The sequence below is a fragment of the Camelus ferus genome, chromosome 5, assembly GCF_009834535.1.
Source record: "Camelus ferus isolate YT-003-E chromosome 5, BCGSAC_Cfer_1.0, whole genome shotgun sequence".
Classification (NCBI taxonomy): domain Eukaryota; kingdom Metazoa; phylum Chordata; class Mammalia; order Artiodactyla; family Camelidae; genus Camelus; species Camelus ferus.
The window spans coordinates 47,344,935-47,364,074 of record NC_045700.1 but is presented as its reverse complement, the minus strand read 5'-3'; the positions used below and the strand labels follow the sequence as shown (position 1 = coordinate 47,364,074).

General features: G+C 36.7%; 1 protein-coding gene across 2 annotated transcripts in view; it reads left to right on the top strand.

Moving 5' to 3' along the window:
- The first annotated feature begins 326 nt into the window (after positions 1 to 326).
- Positions 327 to 19,140, top strand: part of OLA1 (Obg like ATPase 1) — a 138,430-nt gene continuing 119,616 nt past the window's right edge. Inside the window, exons 1-4 of one of the 2 annotated variants that reach the window (XM_032479714.1) lie at positions 327 to 465; positions 1,773 to 1,873; positions 10,995 to 11,138; positions 16,899 to 17,026. In XM_032479714.1, the coding sequence (XP_032335605.1) occupies positions 1,773 to 1,873; positions 10,995 to 11,138; positions 16,899 to 17,026 (373 nt within the window). In that variant the 5' untranslated portion in view covers positions 327 to 465. Of the gene's footprint in view, positions 490 to 1,772; positions 1,874 to 10,994; positions 11,139 to 16,898; positions 17,027 to 19,140 lie in introns of both variants that reach the window. The other variant, XM_032479715.1, reaches the window with a different exon arrangement.

Here is a 19,140-nt window from a genome sequence, read left to right as displayed (position 1 = left end):
GAAGTGTGGGGCCGCAGAGCGGCGAGCGAGCGTGTACGGGCGACGCTGGGCGCGCACCGTGAGGAAGCTGAGATCTGGAGCCGAGTAGCCCCACGTGCAGAGGGCGGAAGACGCGCGCTCCGGGGTGGGATGCGGTCAGGAGGGCCCAGGCGGTAGCTCCCGCTCCCGCCCTCTGTGGGGCCGCGCGGCCCCTCCCACCCTGCTCCCGCCTCCCGGACAGCCGGGTTAGTGGGCGGGGCGAGAGGGCAAAAGGGGTGGGCCGGGGCAGGGAGGGGCGGGGCGCGCAGCCTGCGCGCAGGTGCCGCCGGGCTCCCGGCCCGCCCGTTCCGCTGCCGCCGCCGACGTGCGTGCCGCTCGGCGGAGGGGCCGGGCCTGCGCTCTCTCCTTCCTCCCCGCCTCCCGCTCCCGACAGGACCCATCTCCTGCTGCCGCTGGGACCCCGTGTCATCGCCCGCCCCGAGCACGGTGAGGCCCTCGGGGAACCTCCGGGTATGCTCCCCGCCGCGTTTTCGACCCCATGGCCCGTTGCTCTGAGGCCCGCGTCAGGCCAAGGCCGCGTGGCCGGGATGGGGCGAGGGCAGCGGGCGGCGTGGGGTGTGTGGATGAATGAGGCGCTCTCGGACTAGGCCGCGCGTCCCGAGAGCGGCCCACGCGTCACCCGGCACACTCTGGGAAAAGCCTTCTCCGGAGGCCGGGACAACCAGTGGCCCAGTCGAGCGGGGGAAGATGTTGGGTGAGGCCCCGTTTGGGCTGGGCGGCTGGCCACCCCTCGGTAGGAGGCCAGGGGACTGGAGAGTTCTCTGCTCCTGGAGCTGTGCCTCGGAGACCTGGGGTTTGGCTGGGAACAGGTGTGAGTTAAGACACTGAGAAGGGAGATTCCTAGCCCTCGGAGTCAGGGATCAGAAGCTGGGATGAGCAGGGCCTCAGCGTGGCCCCGGAAGGTTCAACTGGAGCCAGAAGACAGGGACAGTTTGAGTTCCCAGCTTATAAAACGCGAGGTTAGCAATCCTCATGAGTTGAGTTTGCAGTACTAAAGTGGGATCAATTCTACACGGAGGAACTTGGAGTCAGGTTGGCAGGGACCAAGAATGTTTCGACCTGTAACAAAAAGGGGTAGTGAATCCATTTACGACTAGGAATAACCGAAGGGTAGATTCCAAAGGTTGCTTGAGTGGACTGATGAGTTGTACCTACAGTGCCAGAGGTAGAAGAGACTTGTTGGAAAGACCTTGATAATAGCGGCATGTGTTCATTCATGTGAAAAATGGTGCTTGTCGGTAAATGGGAAAGAACAGGTTCCAGATTAAGGGGAGGAGGGAAATGGTTTGGTGGGCGGTGACTCGGGGTGCTGGTGGTTCTAGAATGGATTTGCTTTGACGCTCTTACCTATGCTCCTGCTTCCAAATACTTTCATTCGTATAATGACACGTCAGGTTAAGAAAGTATTTTGTGAACAGAGTTGCTGGAGGATTGGCAGCTAAATTTTATTTTTAATTTCTGATGCCACATATTTTTTAGATTAGTTTTTCCAGGACTTCTCAGGAGTGACTGCTTTGACAACTATCAGAATTGGATCTGTTAACAGAATTTTTTTTTTTTCATTTTTGTTGAAAAATAAAGTGAATTTAGCTCTGTGTCAGTTTTGGATTGATATATACAGTGTGCTTTATTCTTAATCTGTTATTCAGTAATGTATTTTGTGTGATGAAATACTTTTTTGCTCGATGGGCATAGTAAAAAATTTTGTTCATATGTGTGTTTTGACATTTCAGATGCCTCCCAAAAAGGGAAGTGATGGAATTAAACCACCTCCAATCATTGGACGATTTGGAACCTCCTTGAAAACTGGTATTGTTGGATTGCCAAATGTTGGGTAGGTGGATGTTGGGCTTTTCTCATTTTCATCTTGTAAATATTTTGGCTCCTGTTGTAGAAATGGGAACTCATGAGATAATTAAAATTTAAATTGAAGAAAAGAGGCTAGGAAGCTGGAATATTAATATGTTGCAAAACAAGGTTTTCATTTAGATGTATCTTATTTTTGGTTTTCTACACAGATACTGTGTTGAAACTTGTTACTTATAGTGTGTGTCTTGCTAAACTTGGAGGAAGAAGCAATGGGAGTTTAAACATCAAGTTGAACCATATCAGTTCTGTTTGCTTGAAACACTGTTGGGAGACACACAGTAATGAATTTAAGTGGAACTAGAGTAGTTTAAATTAGATTGTTGTGCTGGCTGGCTATGTAGGGGTCCTAGGTTGGCTACCAGAGGCCATGAAGTAGGATACTTTAGGAAATAGTTTTAAAAGGCCCTTTATAAATCTGAATAGATTCTCGGGAGATCAGGAGTCAGATGGCTGAATTTTTACTGGAGAAGAAGGTGACAATTTTAAACTTAATATTGGAATTTGCTAGATAAAAGGGTATCTGTTACAAAGTGGTTACATCTGAAAGTTGTGAGAGCAGAATTTTGAGTTCTGTAATGTTTAAAATTAAAGTGAATTATTCATCACAAATAACACAGTAATAGGAAATATTTGTGGGGTTTATTATACAAATCTATACACATGCAACTTGGATGTTCAAAGTCTACTTTTTCCTTATTTGCCCTTCTATTTTAATACCTTTTACTAATATTAAAATGTAAAATGTCTAGAAGTAATTAGGATATACTAAGGAATAACAGATCCAGTATCGATTTATTAAAGTGACTGAAAGTATTTTGTTACGTGCTTTTTGGGCGTTTAGTTTGGCAGCAGGTAAGACAACGGAGTTCTTTCGTGTGTCCCTTGGAGTCTCTGTCACAGAGATTGCTTAGTGAACGGAGCATGGTGTGACCAAGTAAGGCAGTTCTGAAATTCTTGTAATGTAAAAGATGACAAGTGTGGCTGTCCTAATTTCAGTCTGGAGCCTGAGAGGTTTGCATTTTGAGGGGGTTTCCTGCTGTGATATAGGCTGCTTGCAAAGTAAGACTAAGTGGAGAATGGGAATATAAGCAAAACAAATAATTAAGCAAAGTACTGTAGGGTGCTGTCAATAAACTTGAAAGCAAGATATGATCATTATGTATGTGTGTGTATTGCATTAGTAAGCAAGACAGTTTTCAGATATTAACATACTTCTCTTATTGTAGAATCATTGCAGTCAGTGCAGCTTGACTTTAAATGGGACTACTTTAAAATGAGGCATCTTAAAAAGTGTTTCCTGTATGAGCTTTTTAGCTTAGAGCATAATAAAATCAATATATATATATGTAAATAATCTAAGATATTTTATTATCTAGTATAAATGTGCTATTTATGCCTTTAAATTAAATACTTTAAATACTTTCTCCCAGTTTTATTCAGGTATACTTTATAAACAGTAAAATTCACTCATGTTAATAATGTACAGTTTGAGGAGTTTTGTGTTTGGTTATGAACACTCCTTTTTACAGAATGATATTATATTACCTGTGTCAGGTGCAGGTTCTTTGTAAGCAACATAGATTCTGGCTGTCTTAAGCAAGAGAAAGAGACTTATTGGAAGGAGAGCGTTGAAGGCCAAGCTAAACAGCCAGGCCTCAGAAAGAACAGGAGCTAAGGTGGTGCTGGCAGAGATGGGTCCACGTGGAGCTCAGCCATATGAACTGAGCTTCTAGGTGTTTCCCATCTCCTGCTCTCTCTCCAGTGATGCAGATTCCTGTGTAAGAAGATCTGATTGGACCTCAGGGTAGACCTACAAGACATTGTTTGGGGAGAGGGGTCAATTCTCTATAAAGGATGGCCTGCTGATCAAAAATAAGAATATTTAGTACAGAAACCATCTAAAGAATTTTGTGATTTTTAGAGAACTGAATGAATAGGAAGTTTTGCTTTTTAGTAACCATAAGGCTGATTACCTAGAAACTTAGAGGTAAAATTCATAGCTAACAATAACTGATGTTTATTGAACACTTACTATATGCCAGTCACTCTTCTGAGAGCTTTATATGTATTATATAATTTAATCAATGGTTTAACCTCTTCCCCCTCCCCTTCCCATTAGAATTTAAATTCCATGAAGGCAAGGATTGTCTTGTTCTTGTTGTTATAGTCCTAGCACCTAGACTGATATCAAGAACTTCATAAACACTCAGTAATTATTTATGAATGGGATAGTTTTTCCACCCTTGATGCCATGTGTAGGTTTAATGATAAGAAGGCATGTTTTAATGGCCACTTTTAATGAAATGGAAAAAATACTAAACCAAGAGTGTGAACATTTGGTTTCTAGATTTGTTCTGCTTTTTCTTAACCAAATGACCTTTATAAATTAGCTCCTCTTGGGCCAGTATACTACTGTAGGTGTGAGGCTTGGAGGCTGTTGGGGAAAACTACTTTTTTTTAAGGATTTATTTTTTTAGAGAAGTTTTAGGTTCACAGCAGATTTGAGGGGAGGGTGTGGAGATTTCTCATATACCCCTGGCCCTTATACAAGCATTATCAACATCCTGTACAAGAGTGGTATATTTGTTATCATTGATGAACTTACATTGACACATCATAATCACCCAGTGTCCGTAGTTTACCTAAGGGTACACCCATGGTGTTGTACTTTCTATGGGTTTGGACAAATGTATAAAGACCTTTGTGCACCATTATAGTATCATACAGAGTTGTTTCACTGTCCTAAAAATCCTCTGCTGCTCCTATTCACATACCCTCCCAAACCACTAAGTTCTTTACTGTCTCCATACTTTGGTCTTTTCCAGAATGTCATATAGTTGGAATCGTACAGTATGTAGCCTTATCAGATTGGCTTCTTTTACTTGGTAGTATGTATTTAAGTTCCCTCCACGTCTTTTCCTGAGTTAAACAGCTTATTTCTTTTTAGTGCTGAATATTATTCCATTGCCTGAATGTACCATAGTTTATTTATCCATTCATCAACTGAAGGACATCTTAGTTTGCTTCCAAGTTTTGGCAGTTATGAATAAAACTGCTTGCTATAAACATCCATGTGCAGGTTTTTATGTGGACATAAATTTTCAACTTGTTTTGGTAAATACCAAAGAGCATGGTTGCTGGATTGTATGGTAAGAATATGCTTAGTTTTATAAGGAACTTCGGAAGTGGCTGTACTATTTTGCATTTCCACTAGCAATGAATAAGAGCTCTTGTTGCTCCATATCCTTGTCAGCATTTTGTGTTGTCAGGGTTCTGAATTTTGGCCATTTTAATGGGTGTGTAATGGTATTCCATTGTTTTAATTTGCATTTCCCTGATGACATATAATGTGAAGCATCTTTTCTTATACTTATTATTTGTCATCTCTGTATTTTCCATGGTGGGACATGTGTAAGGTCTTTGGCCTGTTTTTAAATCAGGTTGCTTATTTTCTTATTATTGTTTTAAGAGTTCTTTGTATGTTTTGGATAACAGCCCTTTATCAGATGTGTCTTTTACAAATATTTTCTCCGAGTCCGTGGCTTGTCTTCCCATTCTCTTGACATTGACATTGTCTTTTGCAGAATAGAGGGTTTTCAGTTTAATGAAGTCTAACTTACCATTTCTTTCATGGATCATGCCTTTGGTATTGTATCTAAAAAGTCATTTCCATACCCAAGTTCATCTAGATTTTCTTCTATTGTCTAGGAGTTTTATAGTTTTGTATTTTATGCTTTTTGTGATCCATTTGAGTCAATTTTTGTGAAGGAAGTACAGTCTGTGCCTAGATTCTTTTTTTTTTTTTTTTTTTTTGGCATGTGGATGTCCAGTTGTTCCAGCATCATTTGTTGAAAAGACTATCTTTGCTCCATTGTGTTGCCATTGCTTGAGAAACTACATTTTGGTATTCTAGGCTTCTTTACTGTGTCATGGGACAGCTCTTCTCATTACTACCATTGCATGAAATGCGATGAGGTTCAGTTGAGGGTGTCAGAGAACCCCAAATAACTTTTGCTTAAACAGACATTTATTTTTTATGTAGAAGTGTAAACTTTGCAGTCCTAGATTGGTATAGTGACTTGCTGTATGAAGTCCTTGAAACCCCAGCTCCTTTCAACTCATACCTTGGCAATCCCAGAGATGTGGCCTTTCATTTTCATGTTCCAAAGAGTTGTGAATTCCAGACAGCTGTTTATCTGAAGGTCAGAAGGCCAAACAACTTTCCCTGAAGTCTATTAGGGATTTTTTCTTGTAAGCTACCACACTGTGCTTCTGGTAGCATTCCTTTGTCCAAATGGAGTCATAAGAATTTATTTTCAGGAAAGGCTAGGAAATGTAGTCTTTATTTTGATGGCCATATGTTCAGTTAAAAATTCTGTTACTATGAAAGAAGGAGAGAATTGATATTGGGAGACAACTCAATACTCTATTCTAATACTCAGCAGTTGCCCTAGGGGAGTATTTGTCTTGCTTAGTTGATGCTTCTGGGAATGTCCTTTGGTTGTTCCTACAACTTGCCTTTTTGCAGTTTGCAAGAGACCAACCATAGTCTTTGAAACCTATATCCTGTTGTTGAGGAAAACATTGTAAGAAATGCTTTAAAACAATCACAAGATAATTATGTTCAGTGTTTCAGTTATCTATTGTTGTATAGCAAACCACTCCAAAAGTTTGTGGTTTAAAACAGTAACTATTATTTCTCATTATTCTGTAGGTTAGTTGGGTGAGTCTTAACTTTTGGTCTCACTTGGGATCCTTTATATGGCTGCATTCAGCAGGTAGCTAGTCAGGATTGGAAGGTCCAAGATGGCCACACCCACAGGGCTGGGACCTTATCAGGTTGGCTAGAAGTCCGGGGATATCTTCCTTTACTTGGCTTCTTGTTCTCCAAGTGGTCGCCCGCCCAAGCTTATTTATAGCATGGTGGCTAGCTCCCAAGAGAGGGAAAATGTGACAGTGGCCCAGGACACTTCTACCTATTTATTTTGGTCAAAGCAAGTTGTGACACCAGCCCAGAGACAAGGAAAGAAGGGAAATAGAGTAAGCCTAGTGTTGGGAGAAGTGGCAAAGAAAGTGTGGCCATCTTGAATTCACTGTAGTCTCCTATTTTCCTAATATAATTTGTGTGACTCCCATTTGTTCCCTGGGGAGGTCTTCCTGGCTGATTCTTAGCTTCTTGTTCTTGCTGAAGGGGTATCATCTTGATTGCTTGAAGAAACTCACCGGAGGAAGATTATTCTCTAAGTGCTCAAAAAATAACTGGCTTTTTAAATGCATATATTTATTTCTCATGCTGGCCAGATATTTTCCAATATTTGATTATAAAAAATTTCATGTACAGAAAAGCCACTGAATTTTTATATGGAATATTGTTTCTTATATATACATTATTCTGTTATGTTTATCTCTGGGATAGATTATATTTTCCTTTTATAGTTGTAACTTCTTAAAATATTCCAGTTATTGCTATTAATAATTAATTTTTTTGCAGATTGCTTGCATGCACTAGTTTGAAATTGATGTGGAAATGAAGGTACCACGGTAGTGCAAATGGTATATTTTAACTATTTTTTAGATCATTAAAGGCCTTTTAAAAATACTTCCTTTGACAAAATCTATAGCAAAAGACAATAGTGATCTGTTTTACTTTATTTTTGTTTTTTTGGTGGGGGAAGGAGGTAATTTGATTGATTTCCTTCCTTCCTTTCTTCCTTCTTTCCTTCCTTCCTTCCTTCCTTCCTTCCTTCATGGAGGTACTGGGGATTAAACCCAGGACCTCATGCATGCTAAGCATGGGCTCTACTGCTGAGCTCTACCATTCCCCTGACAATAGTGATCTGATTGCCAAAGCTGGTACTCATTTTTGTCCTTAATGTACTTCACCTCGCTGTCCTATTTGACAGTTAGTAACTCCCCACCTCTCTTACTCTTCCTTCAGTCCTTTATGCTTGCTACACTTCCTGTGTTTGCTCTCTAATATTAGATTTCTGTCCTTGGCTGTCTTCTCTTTTATACTTTCTCCCTGGGCAGTCTCATCCTCTCCTGATTTTAATCATCTATTGGTTTCTGTTTTCTAATGTATATGTCCTGCTCAGGTTGCATCTGAGTTCCAGATTCATATACCTAACTGCCCTGAATATCTCCAGTTAAATATCTTCACTTAGTATGACTAAAACTGAGCTCATTTCCTCTTGCATTCCCTATCTTGGGTAATAATACTACTTTCCACCCAGATACTTGAGAGATTTATCTTTGCATACTTTCTCCTTAATTGAATTTTTCAGTAGGGCACCAAACCTGCTGCAGATAATCTCTCTGATTTGTTTTCTTCACATTTTCATTTCCACTCATTTCTTACTTGAATTATTCCAGAGGCTTCTTAAGTGGGCTTTCTGTCAGAGCATTATTTATAGTGATTCTTATTGTTTTTGCCCCAGTGAGTTTTTTTTTTTTTAATTTTTAAATTGAAGTATAACATATACAGTAAAATGTGAAAACTTTAAGTGCACATATCAGATTTTTACATTTTAATTCACTCATGTAACCAGTACCCACATCAAGATCTAGGACAAATCCGGTGTCACAAAATACTTCCTGGTACCCCTTCCCAGTCAGTCCTGTCCTTCCTAGGATAACCATGTTCCAACTTCTGTTACCACATTGATTAGTTTGCCTGATACAGATAGAATCACACACTATACACTCTTTATGTCGTTTATAAGTCAACATTATGTCTGTGAGATTATACAATATATTTACCCATTTTGCTGTTGATGGGCACTTAGATTGTTTCCATTTCTGTTTTGAACATTCATGTACATGTCTTTTGGTGGGTAGACCTAAGCATTCACTTCTATTGGGTGAATGGATACACTCACCCTCTGCACTCCCATCCCCTTACTGCCCCACCTCTAGGAATTAAATAGCTTTAGGCAGATACTACCACACAATTTTCCAAAGTGGTCGTTCTAATTTATAGTGCCCATCTTGTAATAGAGTGCTAATTGCTCTGCATTCTCACCAGCACTTGGTATTGTCATTCTTTTTCATTTTGACCATTCTTGTGTATAGTATCTCATTTTGCATATCTCTGATAGCTAATGATTTTGAGCATTTTTTCATATGTTTACTGGACATCTTTTTTTTCTTATTAATGATTAGTTTTTTTAAAATTATGGATATAGATTCTTTATTGGATATGTATTAGAACTACCTCTTCCCAGTCTGCATGACTTTCTTGCTTAAGATTAAATAAAAATTGTTTTTGAAGTAGATTCACAGTTTAAAAAATTTCACACTTGGAAAGCTCATTAAAAAAAATTCTTATATGAGGTCTGCTACATTCCCCAAATGTTAACCTAGTACAGTTTATAAGAATCAGGAAATTAGCGTTGATTTACCAATTGTTTCACTATTGTCCATTTTCTGGTCCAGGATCTAATCTAGGATTACGTATATGTTGCATTTAATTGTTCTGTCTCCTTAGTTTCCCTTAATCTGGAACAGTTTCTTAGTTTCTCTTTGTCTTTCATGCCCTTGATTCTTTTGAAGAATGCTGGCCACTTATGGTAGGCCCTTAATTGAGGTTTATCTAATATTTCCATGTGATTAAATTCAAGTTATGCAATTTTGGGCGCAGAAGTGACATGTGCTTCTTAGTGTATTCTATCAGGAAGCACACAATGTTGATTTGTCCCATTACTAGTGATGTGAACTTTGATAACTTATCTAAGGAGGTGTCAGACTAATTTCTTCACTGAAAGGCTTACTGTATTTCCCACTGCAATTAATAAATATATCCTATGGGGGATACTTTGAAATGACGTAAATATTGTGTTTCTCATACTTTTGCCCCCCAGTTTTGGCATGTATTAATGATTCTTCTTTGAAATAGTTATTATTGTGGTGATTTTAAAATTTCTATTGTTCCTTCTGCATTTATAGAAGGAACAATTTATAAAAGGAACAATGGAAATTCTATTGTATAGAATTCTGTTGTAAAGAAGAATCTCCCTTTTATTCATGCAAATTATTTATAATTTATTTATATCAGGATCAATTTTATTTTGTTGGTTATAACGTGCTACTGTTGTTATTTATTTTGTTGTTCAAATTGCCGAGATTTGGCCATCAGGAGACTTCCTGTTCTCTCGTATTCCTTTGGACGTGTCCTCTGTTTTTTGAATATTTTCTACTTTCTGGCTGTGTATTATGTTCCAGGCTTATTTGTACTTTTTCTGCCCCAGCTTTGGAATAAACAAATTTGTATGTTGATGCATGTTTTCATCTCTCTTGGGTGTATACTTAGGAGTGGAATTTCTGGGTTATATGTGACTGTTTGACTATTTGAGGAGCTGCCAAGCTTTTCTAAAGTGACTATGTCATTCTGTGTTCCCACAGCAATATATGTGGGGTCTTTAACTGAGGTATAGTTGACTTACAATATTATATTAGTTTCAGGGGTGCAACATAGTGCACTCATAAATAGACTCAAAATTTTTATAGATTATACTTTATTTATAGTTATTATGAATTATTGGCTGTATTCAGTGCTGTGCAATATATCCTTGTAGCTAATAATTTACTTTATACATAGTAGTTTGTACCTCTTACTTCCCTACCCCTATCTTTCCCCTCCTCCTTCCCTGTCCCCATTGGTAACCTCTAGTTTCAGAATGCTTGGGAAGGGATTGACCTAACTAAATACACATCTCTCTACATTTATGCCAGAAAAGATTATGCTAGGTATAGGTGAAATGATACTGGTGCTGCTAGGTACTTTAGGAGTAAAATCGATTTTGTGTATGATGTGAGACTAGCTGTCATTTATAACAAAGATTCTTAGGGGAAATGATTTTCAAATAGTCCTGATAGACTGAGATAGGAGCATAACCTAATTGTAAATCTTGAGCTGCATTATTTTCAATTTCATTCATTTCTGTTAGTAAAAACATGTATCTCCCCAGCACCCTTTCTGAATTGGTTTTATAATCCTCAAATCTTATTTGAGCATTGAAATTAGAGTCAGATAAATTTTTCTCAGTGTTAGCCTAGGAATTGATTTGAAATTATTTTATTCCTTCTAGGAAATCTACCTTCTTCAATGTATTAACCAATAGTCAAGCTTCAGCAGAAAACTTCCCATTCTGCACTATTGATCCGAATGAGAGCAGAGTACCTGTGCCAGATGAAAGGTTTGACTTTCTTTGCCAGTACCACAAACCAGCAAGGTAAGAAAAATCTTTTTGTCATTGTTTATTTGGTGGCCTTGTACAGAATGAGTAAATATATGTAGTGATATATTTAAAAGCATGTAGAAGGGTTTTTTGTTTTTGTTTTTTGTTTTTGTAAAATTAATGTAGCATAGTTTTGGGTGATTATAAAAGTAATGTAAAGCATGGAGAAGGGTGAGAAAGGATACATCCATTATTAGCATTGCAGTTATTTTTTTCTGGGGAGTATGAAGTAGAGGGAGAAGTTAGTCTGTATTAGGTGGTCTCATTCATGTAAAATTATACATGTATGTATGCATTCATGGGAAATGTGTGAAATGAAGATCACAAACTGATGGTTATCTCTGGGTAATGCAATCTTTAGGTCATTTTTTTGTTTATTTCTTGTTTTTCTCTGTTTTTTGAAATTTTTATAATAAGGAGATATTATATATTTAATTAGAAAAAATAAGATAATACAGGTGTGTAGGAAGTTCAGACTGTAGAGATATATGAAGAGAGGAGTAAAAGTCACCTCTGCTTCTACTTTGATATAATTAATGGGTATAAATACTTTGGAGGTAGATCCTTCCATACTTTTCTGTGAATGTGCATACATGTATTTATAGCAAGAGGCTACTTTTTAACTTGGAGTATTATTAATATTTTTCTAGATTAAAAATGCACATATAATTTCTAATATAATAATTATATTCAATACTATATTATATGAATGTGCACAGTTTATTTACCATTTTTCTATTATTGAGAATTCAGTTTGCTTTTAGTTTTTTTAGTTTGTCTATTTTGAATGTGGTGATAATCCCAAGTTTCTGTTTCCAGCCCTGAACTCTGTTGAACTCCAGATATATATCTAACCACCTCCTTGACATGACACTTAGATGACTAAACAGGTGCCTCGGACGTGACATGTCCAGAATGGACTTCCTGATTTCACTCTGCCTTATGTCAAATTTGTTCTTTCTCAGGACTTTTATAAGTCAATAAGTAGCAGTATTATTTTTCCAGTTGCTAAGTTAAAGTCCAAGATTTATCCATGATTCTTCTCTTTCCTCACCCCTACATCCAGTCTATCAGAAATTCCTATGAGTTGTAAGTAGAAAATATATAATGGATTCATTTACTTCTCTTACTCTTATCCACTAGTTTTAGCATCTATTGATTTTTTTTTGATGAATTAAGTATTACTGTGTTGATTGTCACGTGATGATTTTGTGATTCCACCATTTTTCTTCATTTATTAGTTGGCATTCTACTATAAGAAAAGCTTCCTTGTTTTCATTTATTCATTCATGTAATTATTTATATCAGTGTTACTCACTTGGTTATAATCTGTCACAATCATTGGATATAGCTCAAATTATATCCCTTAAACTGGTTCCTCAAGCTGACTTTTGTATCCTTTAAAAAATCTTTTTATTTTTAAATGATTTGAATTTTATATAAAAGCTGCAAAATTATACATAGAATGCTTATATGCCCTTCACTCAAATTTCTCTGAACCTTTGAAAATAAGTTGCAGATACAGTGCCACATTGCACTTTAATCCTTCAGTTTGTATTTACTAAATACAGATACTCTCCTACATAACCACAGTAAGCAGTTATAATCAGGATGTTGACGTTGATCTAATATTACCATCTAATTCACAGATTCCATTTAGATTTCTCCAGTTGTCTCAATAATGTGCTTTTTTGCTCAGTCTCCTTGTAGGTAGCAAATCTCTCAAACTCACCAGGTTGTCGCCCAGTTTAGACACTCTTGCTTGGGCCCTGTCTATGCTGGGCTGCTCTTCTGCCCAGATACCTTCTTTGTACAGGCTCCAGCTGCTGTTGGGCTGCCTTCTCTCCTTGCTCTGACACTCTCCTTGTGTGAGCCTTTGCCACTTCCCAACTGTATGGTCATATGACATTGCTGAAATTTTTCAGAAACACGAAGAGAACAACAATGACAAAAAAGCCCTTGGACTTAAAATTTGTTGAAATTTTAGGCAGTGACGGAATTTATTTCTCAAAATTTCTCTTGCATTTTCTTTATTGGTAAACATTGATTAAATGCTTTTATGGAAATAAAAAGATTGAATGGGAACCCATCTTCATTTTTTTCCATAACTTATGGCCTCTTTGTGGTCAAGCAAAGAATTGACAATAATTCATAGTATTCTTGCTACCCCAAACTTATCTGTTATATTGCAAGTTCTCAAATTTTTTTGTGTGTTTTTGATGAAAAAATATCTTCCTCATTATTTTAGTCTATTTCTACTGAAGAAAAACTTATAAATATTTTTGGTATTCTGTGTTCATTATACTGTAATGATTAAAAAGATTTTTAACCTTATCATTTTAGTCTCAAGAAAATTTCATATGGTCTAAAAACATTATTTTGCTCAAGTAGTCTTAAAATTATTGGTACAGTATTAAATTAGGACTCAAGTTTTTATTTTTTGAGATATTATATTAATCCTGGCCTTAAATTGAGAATCAGAATTAAGAAACTCATTTTTATTAGAAACCAGAATCTCAGAGCTATAGATTATCCTGTCTAGTTTCTTCATAAAAAGAAACTGAAGCACAGAAAGGGGGAATGATTTGAAGGTCACATAGATAGTTAATGTCAACCAGTAATGGAACCCAAGACTTCTTGCTTCAAGTTCAAGGCCTTTTCACTCATATCTATGCTGCTCTACTTCATATTTGTCATATGGGTGATATGTTTTAGTTGTAAGAAATTATATTATTTAGGATGAGTTTGGTTGCACTTAGTATTTTGGCTTAAAAAATTTATTGAGTTAGTAACAGGTAGCTTGGTATTTAGTGTTGGTTTTAGCACCCTACTTGTGTCATCAAGGACCTAGCTTTGTTCCCCTCTCCATTACACTTTATCAACTTGATAATAAGATTGCCTTCCCCTGTAGGCTTAATTGTCAGAATATATAAACAGCTCATAGAACTTAATAAGAAAAAAACCAAACAACCCAGTCTAAAAATGGTCAGAAGACCTAAACAAGCAATTCTCCATTGAAGATATACAAATGGTCAATAGGTACATGAAAAAATGCTCAATATCACTAATTATCAGAGAAATGCAAATCAAAACTACAATGAGGTATCACCTCACACCAGTCAGAATGGCCATCATTCAAAAGTCCACAAACAATAAATGCTGGAGAGGGTGTTGAGAAAAGGGAACCTTCCTATACTGTTGGTGGGAATGTAGTTTGGTGCAGCCGTTATGGAAAACAGTATGGAGATTCCTCAAAAAGCTAAAAATAGATTTACCATATGATCCAGCAATCCTACTCCTGGGCATATGTCCAGAGGGAACCTTAATTCAAAAAGACACATGCACCCCAATGTTCATAGCAGCCCTTTGCAATAGCCAAGACAATAGAAACAATCTAAATGTTCATCAACAGATGACTGGATAAAGAAGCTGTGGTGTATTTATACAATGGAATACTACTCAGTGATAAAAAAAGAATAAAATAATGCCATTTGCAGCAACATGGATGGCCCTGGAGAATGTCATTCTAAGTGAAGAAAGCCAGAAAGGGAAAGAAAAATACCATATGATATCACTTATATGTGGAATTTTTTTTAAAAAAGACAATTGAACTTATTTACAAAAAGAAACAGAGTCACAGACATAGAAAACAAATTTATGGTTACCAGGGGAGGAAGAGGGTGGGAAGGGATAAATTGGGAGTTCAAGATTTGCGGATACTAACTAATATACATAAAATAGACAAACGATAAGTATACTGTATAGCACAGGGAACTATATTCAATATCTTGTAGTAACTTATGGTGAAAAAGAATATTGAAAACAAATATATGTATGCTCCTATATGACTAAAGTATTGTGCTGTACACCAGAAATTAACACAACATTGTAAACTGACTATACTTCAATAAAAATATATATAAAACATCAAGAATATGCTGAATTCACAAGAAAATTAACTTAACATGGTCAATTTTTTAAAACACTTATTTAAAATGCCTTCCTGCTAATGCTTCATCAATAACACATTTTAATGACAGATCTTTAGTTTTAACTTAAATATTTAAGGATAATTGTATTTTGAAGAGGTCTTAAAAAGACTACAGTATTCCATTGTGGATTAGACAGAAGCTGTCTCTCATCAGGAAAGACTTCCAAAACAGGGCTCTTTTTTTTTTTTTAATTTTTAAATGTTTTTTCCCCATTTTTATTGAAGTATAGAACAATGTTTAATGTTAAATGTTTAAATTAAAAAAAAATTGCCTTCCCCTTTAGTCATAGGATGCCTTGCAAATCTTGAAACTGTGTACTTTCTCATGAATGTCTGGAGTGAAGGAAGAGGGGTTTGCTTCTAGAAGCTCTCTCAGAGGACTGATGAGCTTCTGTATTCAAGAACCCTCTTAATGCTCTCTGGCAAACCACTCTGTCAGTCTTTCCAGGCAAATGGAGCAAGACAAAGATGCTGTAATCATTAATTGTGCCCAGGGGATGAGGTTAAACTGTTTAGTATAGGCCCAGGCTACATGCTTCTTTCTAGAGCTAGGTGTAGAGCCAGCTTCTCTAAAGCTCTGGGCTGTACTTGGGAGGTATGGCCAGCCAAATGACAATCAGTAAGTCACTAAGAGAAGGAGCAAAGGATGCCAGGGAGGCAACCACAATATCTAAAAAAAACCTAACCACATTTTGTGTATGTTTTCTGTGGATTTGCTGGTAACAATTATGAAGTAATTTCTATTTGTATAAAGGATATTTTATAGAACAATTATTTTAAAAGGACTTATTTTCCATGCAAATAATAGGGAAGTATTTTGTGGAACTTTTAAGTTGTATTTTATCATGTAATAAAATTGACATTCTGAAAAATGAATACTCTTGAAAATGGACAAAGTATACATATATACCATACAGCTTTGTCGTATGACACTGAAAGCAGCTTTATTTGCTCATATACTTTAATCTCCATTTCTACATGGCTGACTGGTTTTCCTAACTTGGTTTCTGTTCTGTGTTAACTGTTACTTTACTGTGTCTGATTCTGTTGCTGTTGTTAACAACTAGGTTATTAATATGCTAATAGCTAGTTCACATCATTACATGCACTTTTGGGCTGTATAACTTGTGTGGTGCTTAAATGCAGACCCAGATATCCTGTATTTGAATCCCAATTTTGTCAGTATTAGCTTAGTGATTCTGCATGCAGTAGATTTCTTAACCCCTCTAAGGCTCAATTTCCTCATCTGTTAAGTGGGTTTAATAAATAACACCTACTGTATAAAGTTGTTTTGAACTTGGGAATGACAACACATGTAACGCACTTAGTCCAGTTCCTGTCACAAAGTACTAGTTGAGTGTGTCGGTTCATTCTATGATGATTACATTGCCTGTGACTTATACTCTTTAAACATTCTCCACTGCTTTCGTGTATGTGTGCATGTGTCAATGGAACAGTATGATAAAATTAATGATGTGATGTGAGTTTTAATTTTTAGAGACAGAATAAAAATATCTATTCTGCTTTAAAGTTTTTTCCCTTCATTTTCCTGGGTAAGAAAGTCCTAATGTTATAGAAATAATTTCTTGTTTAAAAAATTTTTCTTTGTATTCATTTATCAGATCATTAGCCCTGAGAGTCTAGAACAAAACATTGTTCTAGAAAGGAAAGAATTAACTCATGTAACCTGTTTAGGAAAGCTACTTGGTTAACAAACAGGTTCTTAGTACTATTTTATAATAAAATCGTCTTTTGTTTTTCAGCAAAATTCCTGCCTTTCTAAATGTAGTGGATATTGCTGGTCTTGTGAAAGGAGCTCACAATGGGCAAGGTCTGGGAAATGCCTTTTTATCTCATATTAGTGCCTGTGATGGAATCTTTCATCTAACACGTAAGTACAGTTGTTTATTTAATTGATTTTACCATGATCCAAGTTTTCTTTCCATTATTGCTCAAATAAAATTAATAAATAATAAAATAGGATTCGCTTAGCTTCAAATGATGAATCGCGGATTCTTCTGTTAATTTTGACTTTAATGTTATTAAGTGTTATCTCCATATGAGAAGGTTTATTCCATAGCAAGTATATGCTGTGTTGCTGTTATATTCTAATTGAATTTGATCCTGTTCTGGATTAGACCCATTGAGAGGTGTTTCTATGTGGAAGTAACTTTGCTGATTGTAAAGGCATTTTGAAATTTTTTAACTTACGGGACTTTTCTGCATTCTTGCTTTTCCATGTGTTGAGAAGGCAGAATTGATAGAGGAGGGGATTCCACTATCTGAGAGGAGAGAAAAGCATCCAGGTTATTTATTAGGGATGAAAGGATTAAGGAGAAGCTATAGGTCAGCTAGTCCTTAATGGAAAGAGGGACATAAAGCAAAGGGAGAAAATAGGTAGAACTATGTGTTCGTTTGTGTTCTTTTGACTGTAAAAGTGAGCCAAGAACATAACAGTTCTCTGAAAAAATAGAAAGTTTTAGGTTAAGGCTCCAGTCAAAGACTGCATTTTATGGTAATAGTATTATAATAAGCAAATTAATGCAAACGAAGGAAGCATCAATTAGAGATGGGGTCCAGCTGTGGGCTGGTTTAGTGTTTTTGTTAGTTACTAGTCCTTGACTTGATAACTATAAGCAATTGAGAATGAGCATTTAGAAAATTTTATAGCAATTTGAAAATTTTTTTTGTCATTTATATTTAATTAAAAAATTGTGCCAGTGTTTTTGTATGTCTTTTAAAAAATTCATTTGCCTAGTTATTAATTTTTATTGTATTTTACAAAAGTCCACCGCAGGTAGTTTGAGAAGCACTAGTCTAGTAGCTTTACCTTGGATCGAGGTTTGGAGACACCTTCTGATAGGGTTCGTGGTGCAGGCAAAGAATAAGGTTATATACTTGTGTGTGGGGGGATTCAGTTATGTTGAGTAGTGTTACCTAATGTCTGTACGTTGGTAGGAGCCTCTGTTTTCCTGACAGGTTGTTTTTTCACTGGTTCTGGTGACTGATGTGTGAGTTTCAAAAAGAGAGTGGAATCAAGTGTGACTCCTAGGTTTCTGGACTGCATCAGTTGAATGACTCTTGATGCCACTCACTGAAGTGTTAAATACAGAAGGAGCAGCAAGTCTTAGGAGAGAGTTGATGAGTTCAGTTTGGAATAGTGTTTTGAATGTACACCTGGGACTTCCAGATAGGAATGTCTTTAAGAAAGTAGTGTTGATAGGGTAGGTGTGACAGGAAGATGGGGGAAGAGAAGTGAAGGATTCAGTGTGAGTGATTGAACTGATGCGTGGCATAGAGCTTAGTTTAGGGTAGCTTAGAGCTTACCATAGGATAGGAGTGAAAGGAGGAAAGGACTGAAAAATGGATGCCTCATGGATCTGTTTCTTGATGAGGTTCAGGAATAGATTTGCTGACTGTGAGCAGATGTGTGATTAGGGAAGGATATTTGATTTAAAATTTTCAGAGGTAGAGCAGTTTAGGGTGATGGTAAGTTCCTGAGAATAGCTTGAAACCATTACTATATGTCATAAAGTCTTTGATTTTGTTGTCCTTTGTGTAATATACATCTGATATATTTTTCTAACCTATAGGGGAAAAATGAATTTGGTTAGGAGCATACATACTTTATTGTATTTCATTCAGGCTAAAGACATTGTTAAGAAAGGAAAAAAATCCAGTTAAACTAGGTAATGTATTTTCTTACAGCAATTGATTTAAAAAATGTTAAACTGAAAATATGCATCTTAGAATTGATGAAATACTTTATGTATTATTTGTATAATGCACAGAACACACAGTGATGACATTTATAACAAGAACTTTTAAAAAACCTTCATAGAATTATAGGCAGTAAAAAAGACTTGTAGAGAATAAAAGGATAAAGTGATTACTTTGACGCTATGAAAACTGAGGAGTCTATCATTCCAAATTATATATTTTCATCTTCAACAGATTATGAAATATGAGTGTGAAATAAGATTTTATCTTTAATATTACTCTTTA